The sequence below is a fragment of the Mytilus edulis genome, chromosome 2 (genome assembly GCF_963676685.1).
Source record: "Mytilus edulis chromosome 2, xbMytEdul2.2, whole genome shotgun sequence".
NCBI classification, from domain to species: Eukaryota; Metazoa; Mollusca; class Bivalvia; order Mytilida; family Mytilidae; genus Mytilus; species Mytilus edulis.
In genome coordinates this window covers 103,300,329-103,316,393 of record NC_092345.1, presented here as the reverse complement: position 1 = coordinate 103,316,393, position 16,065 = coordinate 103,300,329, and the positions used below count along the sequence as shown (strand labels likewise).

The 16,065-nt window shown below is 32.5% G+C and overlaps 1 protein-coding gene across 1 annotated transcript in view; it reads right to left on the bottom strand.

Moving 5' to 3' along the window:
• Window positions 1-15,045, bottom strand: part of LOC139513756 (ubiquitin carboxyl-terminal hydrolase 40-like) — a 49,196-nt gene extending 34,151 nt beyond the window's left edge. The window contains exons 1-12 of the mRNA XM_071302537.1: window positions 14,742-15,045; window positions 9,321-9,388; window positions 7,787-7,900; window positions 6,851-6,976; window positions 5,919-5,957; window positions 5,411-5,557; window positions 3,766-3,852; window positions 3,425-3,481; window positions 2,953-3,072; window positions 2,161-2,295; window positions 874-942; window positions 201-334 (exon numbers count right to left, since the gene is read on the bottom strand). Coding sequence (XP_071158638.1) covers window positions 201-334; window positions 874-942; window positions 2,161-2,295; window positions 2,953-3,072; window positions 3,425-3,481; window positions 3,766-3,852; window positions 5,411-5,557; window positions 5,919-5,957; window positions 6,851-6,976; window positions 7,787-7,900; window positions 9,321-9,388; window positions 14,742-14,928 — 1,283 coding nt within the window. The 5' untranslated portion in view covers window positions 14,929-15,045. The remainder of the gene's footprint in view (window positions 1-200; window positions 335-873; window positions 943-2,160; window positions 2,296-2,952; window positions 3,073-3,424; window positions 3,482-3,765; window positions 3,853-5,410; window positions 5,558-5,918; window positions 5,958-6,850; window positions 6,977-7,786; window positions 7,901-9,320; window positions 9,389-14,741) is intronic.
• Window positions 15,046-16,065: the final 1,020 nt, after the last annotated feature.

Genomic DNA, 16,065 nt, shown 5'->3' with positions numbered 1-16,065 from the left:
TATAGAATAAAGACTATGCAATACAAACCCCACCAAAAACTGGGAGTGATCTCAGGAGCTCCAGAAGGGTAAGCAGATCCTGCTCCACATGTAGCACCTGTCCTGTTGCTCATGTTAATACAAACGCAGTAAATAGTATAATTTGGTAGGTCACATTGTAACAGAGAGGGGTAATTGAGAGAACTTCAGAATTAGTTTACCTTTTGTTTCTTGGCTCAGCAGTCGTTGTAGGAGAATTTTCCTCTTTATCAGCCTTCACTTTAGTAGAATTTCCTAGTGATACCTGATTACAACCAGAATCAAGTACAAATACATCATGATGTTTTTCTAAAAACTGAAAATACAACAAGAAAATGTATATCTATACAATCTTTTTAAATATATCTATTTCTCAATGTACTCAATGTGAAGTTTTTTGTAATTACAATTAATTCAAATGAAGACAACAACTTTATTCTATTCTGTCTTTCTATGATGTAATAAATACATTCAAAAACTGAATTAATTACGCTTTATAAAGTCTACAAATTATTTCATCACATAAAAAGACAAAATAGATGTGTTCCTTCAAATATTTTTTAGGGTCAAGACAGTTGCTTTCTGTTTTTTACACCCACAAATGAGAAATGTCAACAATTTTGAGAAGACAAAAAGCATTAAAATTTGTGACATTATCTTTTGTTTGTAACAACTATGTTTGCCATTTTTCAGCTTGCTTACGGAAAGTGATTTTTTAAAACTGTGAAATACTGAGTCATCTGATATCTATCTAGGCTTTAGAAAAATTCATTACTTCAAATAAATTAAAAACTCTGTTCTAATTTGTTGTTCAGAGTAACTTCACAATGTTTTTCTGAAATTACCATAACTAACCTTAACAATAGATCCAAAGTTTTTCCTAAATCTTTTGTTCCATGATACTCCAGTCTGTTTACTTATCTCCTGTTAAAAAAAAACCAATTATCAATCCTTGAGATATAAAAATTTAAAGTGTAAGTTCTATGGCAAATGTTTTATTGCAGAAACGTTTGAATAAAAAAGGAAAGGATTGTCTGCATATCATTTGTATTACCTTCAACTGCATTTAACTTTCCGACACAAAAATAACTCTCTCCAAATCTAGCATGTTAATCACAACTATGAAATGCTTTAATCAGTGGATAATAAGGATCAACTTTCGTTTTATGAAAAGAGGATAAAACTGATACTCCAGCTAAAATTAATCTTTTGGGGGGAAAAAATGGAAATTTTAGAAATCTTATACCCTACCCCATGATTAAGTTTGTGTATCAGCCCTTTCAATACTTAATATTACGGCTGTACCCAAAAAACTGTTATTTGGCTCCAATGTCTCTCCATACTTTTGGAGATCAACTTTATGAAATTTATTTTAAAGTGAATGCATGTTATCTCAATCTTTCACTATCAATAGTAGTGTTCCTTCCTCTGTTTTAATGTTCAATTTGAGCTAAAATAAGAACTTGACAAGAATGTGTCCCCAGTACACGGATGCATCTGCACTATCATTTTTTGATGTTCAGTGGACCGTGAAAATAGGCGAAAATCTCTAATTTGGCATTAAAATAGAAAGATCATATCATAGAGAACATGTGTACTAAGTTTCAAGTTGATTGGACTTCAACTTCATCAAAAACAACCTCGACCAAAAACTTTAACCTGAAGTGGGACAGACGGATGGATGATCAGACAGAAGAACAAACAGATGGACGCACAGACCAGAAAACATAATGCCCATAAATGAGGCATAAAATTGAAATTGGATAAAACTCAGTTTTTTGAAGGGGTGGGCATCCTCTCGATGTCTGACACATGATGTTCAGAGCTCTATTACTAGGAAACGACTTCTTCCTGTTTCAGGTCCAGTTGAAGTAAAAAATCGGAAAATTTCGGATTTTTTATCAAAATAACCTTCTGTTCCAAGATCAGTTTAACTCAGACATAAGATATGTTGTAGTAAATTTGTTCATTGGGGTTCACTCAACATGCAGACCACTGATTGATACATCTATCAGCATATCTCGGTCTTCCAGGTCAACAAATGGGACAAAAAATTGTCAAAATTGATGCTTTTTGCACCAGATGACCAACTTTCTTTTACTGGTAGTTCTACAGGGGAGTCTATTTTGATATATTACTTACAGCACACAGTTTGTCTATAGTGAGGATAGGATTTCTGACTAGAATGGCCTGTATCAGTTCTACAGGAGAGTCTACCTCAATGTAGTCAACTTCACCAGTACTGGGGTCTGTTGGAAGCTGGATAGGTTCTTCATCCTAATATTTAAAGAATTATTCAGTATTCATACATTGTAGGAAAATATAAAATGTATTTGTTCAACCTACAGAAACAGTAAGAAATGCCAGGCTAGCAACAGTTAAGGTTCCCTTTATTGCTTTGTGGGATCTGTACACCTGGTTAATATTGTATTGGAAAAGTTAATTGTAGGAGATACTATAATTTGTTTTTTGTTTGTAAACAGCAAGGTAATTCACTCTCATAGATCCTTATGATTAATGCTGCCATTTTTACTTATAATCTGTGTCATTTGGTCTCTTGTGGAGAGTTTTCTCATTGGCAATCATACAACATCTTCTTATTTTTATATTGTGAGAGGTATTACACTTTACAAACCAACCAAGCCTAAGGGAGAAACAAATCCCAACAGATGAATCTATAGTTTTACTTAATTTTGTCTTCACTACTATGTTGATATCTCTTTTATTCAATGTATATCATTTTTTCACATATATCTACGCCGAAACAATGATTTTGTAAAATGCTATTAATGCAAAAGTTCCATATCAAAACAGAATTTCTAGTCAAGCAATTGATTAGATAAAAACAATTATCAATAACAAGCAACAGAAAAATATTACTTGATGATTGGTTCCAATTCTACAGATTAATAAACTATAGTAATGTCTACTAACTGGATGAGTCCACTTCCCTAGAGAGTCTACATCCTTTATAAATGCATGGTAATGGCCGCCATAGGCTCCTCCTTTGTGAATCACTACAGAAAACAACTCATACTCTGAAGAAAGCTCTGCCTGAAAATGAAAAAAGTATTTGTTGATTTTTCACAGGTTCAGACTCAAGATGCTATATAGTTTTGAAAGATAACATAAAAAACTAAAGCGAAGAACAATTAAGTAGATGATAGTCCATCTTTAAACAATCATATAGACTGTAGTGACCTCTGTAGGTTTTTATCAGCTATCTAGTCCAAAGATATAAATAGTCTTACAAGTAAGTGATAGATAGCTAGATGTTTTGTTTGATAATGATCAATAAATATATACATATTTTTTTTCTTAAAGTATTCTGAAAATGGTTTAACAAAATGTTTCAATAAAAATATAATTAATCAATAGAGTTATGTCCCTTATAAGATAATAATACCTTTTCACAATATGGTGCCATGTCAATAGTATGTGGGAAAACTAGTCTTCCTGCCTCCTACAAAATAATATATCTTCTGAATACAAATCTTATCAATCTTAAGTGAGAATTAATCTTTTATAACAGTAATAATTGATTCAATGCTTAAATTATTGTGTAGAACATTTTAAAAATAAATACATGTCTGAAATGCCAAAAGACACAAAAGTTATTTATTATTGTACAAGACAAAGTCCAGAATGATTGATTTGTATGTTGACATATTTGTAACTATTCTCTAGAATGTAATTTATTTTTGCAGGTTCCTATGATGTTTAACTGATTATCTCTCTTAATCATACCTTGTATCTCTCCATCTTCTGGTAGTCAAAACTAAATCTTAGAAAAGAGATAGACAAAATTTCTGGTAAACTTCTTAATTTGGCTCCCTAAAATAACATTAAAGTTAACAGTAAAATTAACAGAACACATATGGCAGGGAATATAACTTCTATATATATAACTTATAAATAATACATGAAAATAAATTTACTTTGTGCTACAATTTACTCTGAGTTTCATAAAAAAAAAAACAAGAATAGGGTAAAGGTCTACAAGATTACATATTACATTTCAAGCTGACATTTTTTTTGTTTTTATTTAAGGAATGACTGTAATATTTTTTCTGTCTATGAAGAAATAACATAAAAAATGTGGTGCACACTGAATAACGCGCGTAGCGGGTTATTTAACAGTGTGCACCACATTTTTTATGTTATTTCGAATAAACAAAAAAAATATTACAGTCATTTCTTATAATTTAATTCTAAATTCCATTTTAAATCGTAGAAAACCATAAAAAAACGTTGATTACGTCACGGTCACATGACTACATTATGTCCATGGGCTCATAACAAAATAACGTCAGCCAATCAGAAGACGCATTACATCCAAAAATATATAAGCATTCCTGAGTATAACATATAAATAATACATGAAAATAAAGGAGTAGGGGCATTAAGGCCTAGTTTTGGCCCAAGAAAATAAAATGTTTGATAACCATTTCAAATTGGCACATAATGTTCAGAAATGCATCGGGTCAAGAAATATAAATGAAAAACATAAAGATTTTTATCTGATGACGTCACAATTACGTCATAATATGTACTGTTTTCACAAAAACGATGAAAAAATACAGAATTTATGCAGTTTTCTATCTTTATTTCCATTGTGGAAACATCCTGCGCAGCCAAGAAACAACAAAATAATTTAACAGAAGCTTTATTATAACTATTGGCATAATCTCACCAAATACAAAGTTGTTTCTTGGGTGCGCACATACTTTTTCAATCAAAAATATACTTAAAATTTTATGAAAAAACAAGGAAAATCACGAAATTTAACACAATATGCAAATTAAGTCATGATTTATTGCCATGGTTACTTGCTCGATGTCAAATTTGTTTTGTTTTTCTTAGTACCTTATACCTTAGTCAAGTTTTCAGTTATTTAGGAATATGTATGATAACTTTTAAATTTGCAGTAATTTTTGGGCCAAATAAGGGCCTTATTGCCCCTACTCCATTACTTTCTGCTACAATTCACTCTGAGTTTCATAAAAAAAAACCAACAATAGGGTAAAGATCTACAATATTACATATTACATTTCAAGCTGACATTTGTTTTTATTAACAAATGATGAATGCCTAGCAGAGGATCAGTAAATATCTAGATATAGTCAACACCTATTTTAGTAATATTAGCAATCATAAGACTTATTATATGGAGATTTAACCAACAACCAGACCACCTTAGCTTTACAAGGTTCTTAGTCTGTGATGTAGCAGAGACCTCAAAGATTCTTAGTTTATAAAAAGTTGAGAACAAATTAAACAGATATAATAAGATCTGCTAACATTACAAAATATCAAAATAATTAAGGCATGATGTGGTTCCAGACTTCCAATAGACACATGAATAATTGGCGGTGTTATCTTAGCTATTTACCTTTTTAGCATTGACAAGTTTGTTACAAGATTCACATTTGTATTGGTTTTTACCATCCATACTTTCCATGTCAACAAAGCTTCCGTATAGAGCTTCTTCTAAACTGTTGTTGCCAGCAACTGTTAATGTTAAATCTAAATAATCCTCCTAAACATACAAATATTGACAAATTACATCCCAAAATCTAAAATCAGTATTTTACACTTGTTGGAAACAGACCTATTCAAATTTAAAGTAAAAACTTTAAAATTAGCAGATTTCAGAAGTTAGATGTTATACAACTGTTAGCTGACAAAAGAATTTCATATTGTTTCATGTATGTGGAGTTAAATCAGATACTTGTAAACAACAAACTTTTGTCATATGAAGCTCAGTGAATATTTCCTTTTTCACATAAAGTAAAGATATATTCTAAAAAAATGTTTTCTCATACTGGTATGATTTTATATTTTACTTGTTGACGTGTATCAGAAATCTTTGAAGTTATTCCATCTTGTTTATAACTCACCTCTCTTTCACTAACTTTTCCACACACAGAGCAAATGATCTATAATGTAAATAGTAGTTTGATTATTTCATACTTGACATAAGATGATGATGGATGGATACTTAATGTCCAGCAGCAAATTAATATGCATATTTAGGATGAGAGCATGTTATTGTTATATGAATATAAAACCTGCTTTGTAAAGAGACTGACATGCAGAGCCAGAATTTTTTAATGTGCTAGTTCACAAGGAAACAGTCTGCAGAGACATGTCACGTTACCTGAAAATATAATTCCGACTCCAAGCTGACCAGACTTTGCTTTTTCTCCTTAATGCCCTGTGCCTGGGTGAGAAGCTGCATACAAATTTTAAAGTTTTTGGTTAGACGCAAGTGTGTTTAGACTCCACACCCTTCTGCACTCAAGGCATGTAGGCTGCTACTTAGTTGACCATCAAGCCATGATCAAGGCAGTCTTTAAATAAGAAGATTGTGTGACATTTAATGATGTTCACTTGTCATGTTTTGGGATTTTTGTCAAATTTTCGGATTCTTCTGGTTTTATCCATTTGAATTCCTTAAAACAATTTGCCCATTGACCTGCACTTTTTATTTTATAAATCTTTCACATGTATCAGTATGAGCCATACAATTATAAAAACCATCTGTAAAAACTAAAACCCTTGTTATCTTTTAATAGTATTGCAGAACTTAAACTTGTCAATGATAAAGATATGAAAAGTCAAGAGAGAACATTTTCCCCCCAAAATTTCAATTACTATTATCTCGAAAACAAGATTTTTTTTGTTGCTTTTTTTGTTCCTTTATTAATCCTCTATTAATATATACTAGTGTTATGAAAAGCTTGTTATTTTGAAACTGAGTAGCGAACTTCCTTAATGTCAAAAAAAGCATAGCAAGATACTATGAAAACATTTATAATGAGTGTATTACCTGATTGACAAGCGTTCCATGGTAAAGTCTGTTTATTAAGTCCTTTCCTGATGTCCCTACTAATGAAGCTTCCACAGCACTAAACAAGATACGATTCAGTTCCTGTACATCATGTTGTTGTAATTCCTGTTAGAAAAAGTTGTCAGGTTTAAGTTGAATCTTGATTTATCATGAAAGATCAGGAGATGAAAAATAAATAAACTTTTAAGAACATGAAGAAAGTGCCAAGACACAAAAGTAACTTTTCCAAGATAACAAATACCACATAGTTGAGACTTTTCAATAGTTAAAGTAGAAAGTGTTCATGGGACACAGATGATACCCCCACATGCATATAACGTTCTTAAGGGGCATAACTCCAGAGTAGTAAAAGTGACACCACCCAAATTGAAACTTGATCTGAGTTTTGTGGTAAAAACCATTGTGTATAGTTTCATACATTTGGTTGAGGCAAACTTAAGTTAGAGAACGAAAACCAATTTTGGGATGTACTGATGGACAGACTGACGTAGGGACAAACAAGAAGAAACCTTAATGTATTTTCCACATCGTAATTTAAAAAAAAAAAATAGAACACATGTATATCTAAACTGTGGATTTTTTTTTCTTTCCAAACCAAGGGCTACAAGTGTTATATTCTTAAATTAGGTAACAATGGTCTGAAGATATTAGATTTCTACTAGGTTTTCATATATAGACACTGCTGATTTCAATCAGATTCTATGATGGACTTCTGAAACTGTTAAGAATGTTGTTTCTGGTTTTTACTTTGTATTATTTAGCAGCAATATTCAATCACCAGCTGTAGTACCAAAGCTTGTTTCCTGTAGTAGAAACTTCCCCATGAATCAATGAAATAAGTATTCAGATGTTCTCATTACAAAATACTTTGTCAACACATAATACACTAAATAACTACATAGAATCATCACACACCTCTCTGTTGTTCCAACCAAAACTATCCGTCAGTTCTGTTGTAGATATACTTTGTTGATCACTCAGTAGTAATCTTGAAAACAATTTCTGTAATTGTAATGGTATCACTCTAACCTACAGTAGAAATCATTATAATGAAAGCACCACCAACTTTATGTCACAGCAAAATTGATGCATTCAACACAACATATAATGTATTTGTCTGATAGCAAAAACCCTAATAATTTTACCAGTATTTCAAATCCATAGATTGTCCAGGCTTCAAAAATATTGTTTAATTTAACCTTCAATACACTTTTTTTTAAACATGAAAAAAAAATGTAGTGGAGAGAAGACTTAAAACTTTCCATATACTTGTAATTATATTTCCAAGTGACATACTTTTTGTAAAAAAAGGTTGAACGATGCTGATTTAGAATTTTTTTTATGACATAAATCTTATTTTAATTTTTAATTTTAATAATCAAACAAAAATGTGTCCAAAGTACACGGATGCCCCATCTGCAGTATCATTTTCTATGTTCAGTGGACCGTGAAAATGGGATAAAATCTCTAATTTGGCATAAAAATCAGAAAGATCATATCATAGGGAACATGTTTACTAAGTTTCAAGTTGATGGGACTTCAACATCATCAAAAACGACCTGGACCTAAAACTTTAACCAAAACCTGAAATGGGACGAATGGACGGACAGATGAATGAATTGACGAACGGACGGACAGACCAGAAAACATAATGCCCATAAATGGGGCATGAAAAATGTAAGTCGAGAGTGTCTAAAAACAAGAATGTGTCCAAAGTACACGGATGCCCCACTCAATCATTTTCCATGTTCCATGGACCATGAAATAGGGTAAAAATCTAATTTGGCATTAAAATTAGAAAGATTATACTATAGGGAACATGTGTTTTAAGTTTCAAGTTGATTTGACTTCAATTTCATCAAAAACTACTTTGACCAAAAACTTTAACCTGAAACTCCCACTTTCATTTTCTATGTTAAGTGGACCGTGAAATTGGGGTAAAAAGTCTAATTTGGCTTTAAATTAGAAAGATCATATCATAAGCAACAAGTGTACTAAGTTTCAAGTTCATTGGACTTCAGCTTCATCAAAAACTACCTTGACCAAAAACTTTAACCTGAAGCGGGACGAACGAACGGACGAACGGAGCCACAGACCAGAAAAGATAATGCCCCTCTATTATTGTAGGTGGGGCATAAAAAATCTTATTATTTATGTTGATCACCAATAACTTTTGAAAGTGTCTAGGACATTGCTGATTGACCACTTTGAATAATATGATTTAGACATTTGAGATAAAATGTTAGCACTTACACTTTAAAATATAATATAGATGGAGGCCTCAGCATTTCTTTGTCCTAAATTGTGTTGCAAAGGACAGGTTAAAAAATAAAACAACATGTACCATGCAATGCTACTTTAAATATTTATTTAAATGTATTAAATGATTTACAGTTTGTACAAGATATCCATACAAAAGTTATATTCAAGAAAACCATATCATTCATACCTTTTTCCCAGCAATATCTTTACTATCAAAACTTCCTAGCTCATCTTCTGTCAAGTCAAATAATGATTCTGAAAGTATATTGAATAAGAAACTCTCAATATGTAGTCATTTAGACATGTTAGAGACAGTGGTACTTATACATGTACATCTATGGCTTTCACATTGTGCATGTTGTTGGGTTTGACATTTTGAGCATTCGTGACTTGAAAACAATTTAGAGGTAAAAAGGTACAATGAATATCTAGAAAGGGTACAATGTGTATCCATAAAAGGTACAATGTGTATCCATAAAAGGTACAATGTATATCCAGAAAAGGTACAATGTATATATTCAGAAAAACACTTAAGATGCACCAAACTCATTAAGGAGGCTCGAGTGACAAAAATTTCAAAAATTTTTTAAACATTTTTGTTTTCATTATAAATTTTATTTATTACACTGCTAATTGTTACTTTATGATATTGTACAAAAATCAACCGCACAAATTGATTTGTTTTGGCCCTAGATGACTTTTAAAATGTTTTTTCATTGAAAAAGCTCCAGATTATATCTCCCTTTGGTGCAAAAATGCTGTTTTTTGGCATTAAAATAGAAATATCTTTTTTAACTCATCGAAGACCTATATTTTTTATTATTATTTTTAAATAAGAACAATAGTAAAATTTAGGCAATTTCTGTAATTTTGTTTTTTAATTTGATATTAACTTAATTTCTCCTATTAGTTTAACAAAAAAAAAAGTACCTAAACAAAAATGCATGCTTCTTTCAAAGACAGATTGTGAGCTTAAATGAACGGTCACCCCATCTTTTTTTTATTTTATTTTTTATTAAGTATATGATAAAGTTCATCTATAGAAAAAAAAATAGAGAAATCCTATATTTAAAAAAAAAATTGATTTATACCTGTGAGCCCCCTTATTAAAGTGTTATTTTCATTAAAATTCAGATTAAGCTTTATCATGTTTATAGAAGTTATGCACTTTCCTTCTGTAATTATAACTACTCAGACTCTATCATAATATGTTGATACAGAAGTCACAACTCATTTTCTTAGAAAGAAGCACCATGGTTATGTTTATACCAAAATTGACTACATGTATTTTAGGCCACATCAAATATTGTTTTGGAAAAGTGGAAACTTGTATCTGGATTTTGAACTAGTTTTCAGTTGTTTTTCATTTTTTTTTAACTACAATGTTATGAACATTAAACTTTGGATAATAACAATTTATATCATAGTTCAGTGACTTCAGTCTATAAATGACAATGAGAATATTAACGCTAATAACATGAATAATAGAAAACACTATTTTCATTGGGAATGGTGTATAATCTTGTAATCAAATATATATGCTGGGAAAAGCCCTGGTGGTGGTAGAGATCATCAACAGTGTCAAAAAGAGAGGACAGGCTGTGATAGTTGATTTTCATTTTGTTCTTTTATATGTACATGTATTGACTATTGGTCCAAGGACACAGTTATCTTCCTTTGGGTTTCGTTGTCTATGAATATCGTCCCTTGTGTGAACAGTGTATAACTTGCAATTTATTTTGATACTCCTTCCAAATTGATTTCTTGATATTTAATGCATGAAATATTAAGTAAGGGGATGAAATTGCATTTAAAAAAAATTTGGGTGCTGAATCTTTATGTTAAGTAGTGATTTGGTCCAGTTAAAATAGCAAAAAAATAGTAACACACAAACTGCGAGATTGTTTGGGCTAAAATCAGTCTAGCTGGTATCTTGCATCCTACTACAACCCTGAAACATCAAATGAAGAAAGCATTGAAGAACTTGGGCGAAGTCTTGAAAAAGTAAACGCTACAAAGAATGTCTTCATAATTGTTGGTGGCGACTTTAATCTCCCTGGCTGAAACTGGATAACAAGAACCCTGATTAACCAGAATCAACATGTCAGAAAAACCACTACAAGTTTGGCAACATTCTTGACGACAATGGACTTGTTCAACTAGTGGAGGAACCAACAAGAGGCCCTAACACGCTAGACCTAGTGATTACAAACAATCCAACACGCTTCACACTCACCAAAGTGATACCTAGGGTTTCACACCACAACATTGTCTTCAGCAAAAAACACCAAGCCCTTAACTAGAAAACAAAAACCTTGGAACATCCCATTATACAGGAAGGCAAACTGGGAAACCATCAAAGAGGAAATGATCCAAACCCATGAAAAAAGCAGAAAACTAGCTTCAACTGGAAGTTCAGCGGAAGAACTCTGGTTATTATTCAAAACCCAGCTCAACCAAAGTGTAACAAACAATATCCCGCACAAGATAGCAAAACAGAAAGATAGCCTCCCTTGGCTAACACCAAATGTACGTACACTAATACGCCGCCATGACAGACTATACAAAAGAAAGAAAAAGTCAGCAGATCCTAAGATAACATCAAAATTCAAAGAAGCCAGGCAAAAAGTACAGAAAGAACTACGCCGCGCATATTGGAAGTATATCGAAAACATAGTAACACTTAAAGAAGAAACCCAACAACACAGCAATATGAAACGATTTGGGACTTATATAAAACATATGAAGACTGATAGCAGCTGCGTGGCACCACTACGTAGTGATGGAGTACTACACTCGCATCTTGTGGACCAAGCTACAATTCTGAATAAGCAGTTTCAGTCTGCATTCTCTTCGAAGGAAATATATAGTCAAGAAAAATTCAAATCTTGTTGTAACATGCCAGGTCAATACCCTTCTGCTGAGGATCTAATCATTACAGAAAATGGAGTGCTGAAACTTCTTACAAAAATAAATCCAAATAAAGCTTCAGGACCAGACAATCTAAAACCAAGAATACTAAAAGAACTTGCAACCGAGATAGCCCCAATTCTAACAATCATCTTTACAACATCACTTAATACTGGGGAGGTACCATCTGACTGGAAAAATGCCAACGTTAGTCCAGTCTTCAAGAAAGGAGAGAGATAAAAGGCAGAGAATTATCTACCAATATCTCTGACATGCATCTGCTGTAAACTCATGGAACACATAATAACTAGTCATATTATGAAACATGCAGATCTCCACAACATTCTATATCCATTGCAACACGGATTTCGTAGCAAAAGATCATGCGAAGCCCAGCTGATTGAATTTGTGGATGAAATCACCAACAACATGAGTGCAGGAAAGCAAACTGATGTTCTCATCATGGACTTTTCGAAAGCCTTTGATAAGGTTGGTCACAGTCTCCTTATACATAAGCTGGAACACTATGGCATCCGAGGAAATGTAAATAAGTAGATCGCTAGCTTCCTGTCTAATAGAACCCAAGCAGTAGTTGTCGATGCAGAAAGTTCATCTCATATTGATGTAGAGTCAGGAGTACCCCAAGGCTCAGTACTTGGGCCTTCACTATTCCTGTTCTACATTAACGACATGCCAGATGGAATTAAATCTACAGTCTGACTATTTGCAGATGACAAAATAGTATATATACCTCACGATATCATCAGACAAATCCTAAAAAAATTTAAATATAGGATCAACTACAGTGAAGGAGAATGCATATAAAAAATTGGTACGTCCAATTGTAGAATATGCCAGTCCGGTATGCGATCCATACCTTAAGACAGAGAGTTAGAGACTTGAGATGGTACAAAGAAGAGGAGCTCTCTATGTACATGTATCTAACAAACATCATAACCACTCCAGCGTTAATCTGATGCTACAACATCTCAAATGGACATCACTTGAACAAAGAAGGAAAGAAGCAAGACTCACAATGCTATACAAAATAGACAACAACAAAGTGGCCATATCAAAGGAAGGTTGTCTAAATTAATAATACCACCGAAAAGACTGTCAGGAAACATGCATGACAAATCCTTCCAAGTACCATCAGCATCCTGTGACTATAGAAAACACTCATTCTTCCCAAGAACCACACAGGATTGGAACCCTCTTCCTCCTGGGGTCGTATCAGCTCTGTCAGTGGAGGCCTTTAAAGCCTTGATGACAAACATGACAAAGCTGAATTTTAAATTTCAAAATTTTGGGGGGAGGGGTGTGGTCTAATATGCACACCAAACCATGGCAGTATATTTAAATCAGTTCGTTGATTGTGGCCATTATCTGGGGTCCTACTAAAATGCGCCTGGGAGCGCCCGGGTGAAGAAAAAGCGCCCGGGGAAAAGAAAAAGCGCCCGGAGAAGAAAATATAGCGCCCGGGGAACAGAAAAAGCGCCCGGGGAAAATATATAAAGATATTTTATTGGCATGAGACAACTTTGTTAAGTTATGGACATTGATTTTTTTTTTATTCTAGACCAGTAATTTGCAAATTCAGATAATAGACATTTGTAATAAAGCACAAAAACAAGTATGAATATTTCAATTTTAACAATAATATATGAATACTATTTCGAAAGACTGATAATAATGGATATCATCACAGTTTATGCGGAAGATTTATAACATGTAAGACATCAAAAGACATGTTTTTCAAATATGATATCAAAATGAAAAATGTATAAGACAACTCAAATTTCACAGATAAATAGAAATTTAATCAAAATTAAAAGAGGTATACATAATAAATCAGCAAGAAAAGCAGTACTTTACATGTACCATAGTTAAAACAAGGGGGTAAAAGCAGGTGTTTGGTTTAAATTTATGTCTAAGCATTAAAACCCTGATAACCATAGCCATTGAAACAGTTTTAGTTTTATAAATAAGATATAATAAATCTATCTCAGCATCTGTATAAAAAAGTGTTCACCATGCAGTTGCGAAAATATTAGACCTCAGGCACCGATTATTTTTAGTAACAAAATATACATTTTGATCGAGGACAATGTCTTTCATGATTCTTCTATATACTCTTATTTATATTCATTTACTTACTTATATACAATTTTGAAATCTAAATTGTAAAAGTGCAAAAACACTTTAGATGTAGCATCGTACATATCCCCAAGGACAAAACAAGCAATGATTAGTTATTTTTTAAGGAAAAAAATATTGTTATGAAATATTATTATTTTCTTCTCCCGGGCGCTAATTTTCTTCCCCGGGCGCTAATTTTCCTTCTCCGGGCGCTTTTTCTTTTCCCCGGGCGCTTTTTTCTTTCCCAGGCGCTTTTTAGTAGGACCGATTATCTGGCAGAAGCAGAAGTAAGTCTAAAGCTGTCAAACTGAATTTTAGACCTCCTTAACACAGAAATGTCAAGATTTTGATTTAGAGCTGGTAGAAATTTCTATAATTTTTATATTATTTGTCCCAATACTAGTACATTACACTGTAATAAAAATTTGAGATACAGCAGGTGCAATAAAGAAATGCACTATAAAATAACTGTGTTCTCGGGCCACTTGTACATGTTGTGTATATATATATCTTGACAAAAGACCATGAAATTCAAATCTTGCAATTATCCCCTTCTCACCACGAAATTCTGGAGTGTAAAGTAAGGTTTGCAGCAGAGAATTAAGATAGCATGTGGCTCCTTGGTTACTAATTCCAACTAGACCACACTGATAACGTGGTCTTGGTGGCGACTGTATTCCAGGTTTGGAAGGCTCAGATATTCTAGAAGAGGTTAAATCTTCTTCTCCAAATAACCCTTCCAACATTTTCAAAATTAAATATTAACGAAATGTGTTGTGCAAAAATATAACAACAGTTTATCATTTTTGTCTAGTTTCTTTTCGTGGAGAAATAACCGGAAACTGCAAATAATTTATATAATCGGGAACTTTTGACGGAGAGGAGATGCAGCAAAGACGTGTGAGCAACAGAAAAAAAAAAAATGCTAAACTTATCGGACACTTTTAACCTTACTCGTTACCTGTTTGTATGCATAATTTATAGTTCGTATTATAATCTCCTCTGATTGATTGATAAAAAATAACATATAAAAAAGAAGATGTGGTATGATTGCCAATGAGACAACTCAGTGTCCACAAGAGACCAAAATGACACATACATTAACAACTATAGGTCATCGTACGGCCTTCAACAATGAGCAAAGCCCATATCGCATAGTCAGCTATAAAAGACCCCGATAAGACAATGTTAAACAATTCAAACGAGAAAACTAACGGCCTTATTTGTATAACTTGAAAAATGAACGAAAAACAAATATGTCTTGAACACATAAACAAACGACAACCACTGAATTACAGGCTCCTGACTTAAGGCACATACATCAATGTTTACTTCTGGCAAATTTAACATGCACTTGTTATTTGAAATAGTTTACTGGTCAATTCAACACGTTTTATTAAAAGTCTTCAATCCTTTAAGAGGCTCGATCATAACTAAACAAATGATATATATATATATATATATATATATATATATTATAGTCACTGGTTTCAACCCTTACTGTAATCTACCATTTTCTACTTAAGAAAATGCCTGTAACAAGTCAGAAATATGATAGAATTATCCATTCATTTGATGTGTTTGAGCTTTTGAGTTTGCCATTGATAACGGACTTTCCGTTTTGAATCTTTCTTGGAGTTGAGGTATTTTTATGGTTTTACTTTTTAAGTATATATATATGTATCGCACCTTTATTTTTTTTCCTGTGTTTTCAAAATGATTCACGCGCACACAAAAAAGTGAGAGAATATTCACTCAGCGGTAGAAGTAGATGTCAGAAGTAGACGTTTACTTGAAACCAGATCATACACATATATCACATAGAGTATTTGCATAATAGACAACTTCATTGGTGGTAACTGCGATTTTATCTAAAATTCATA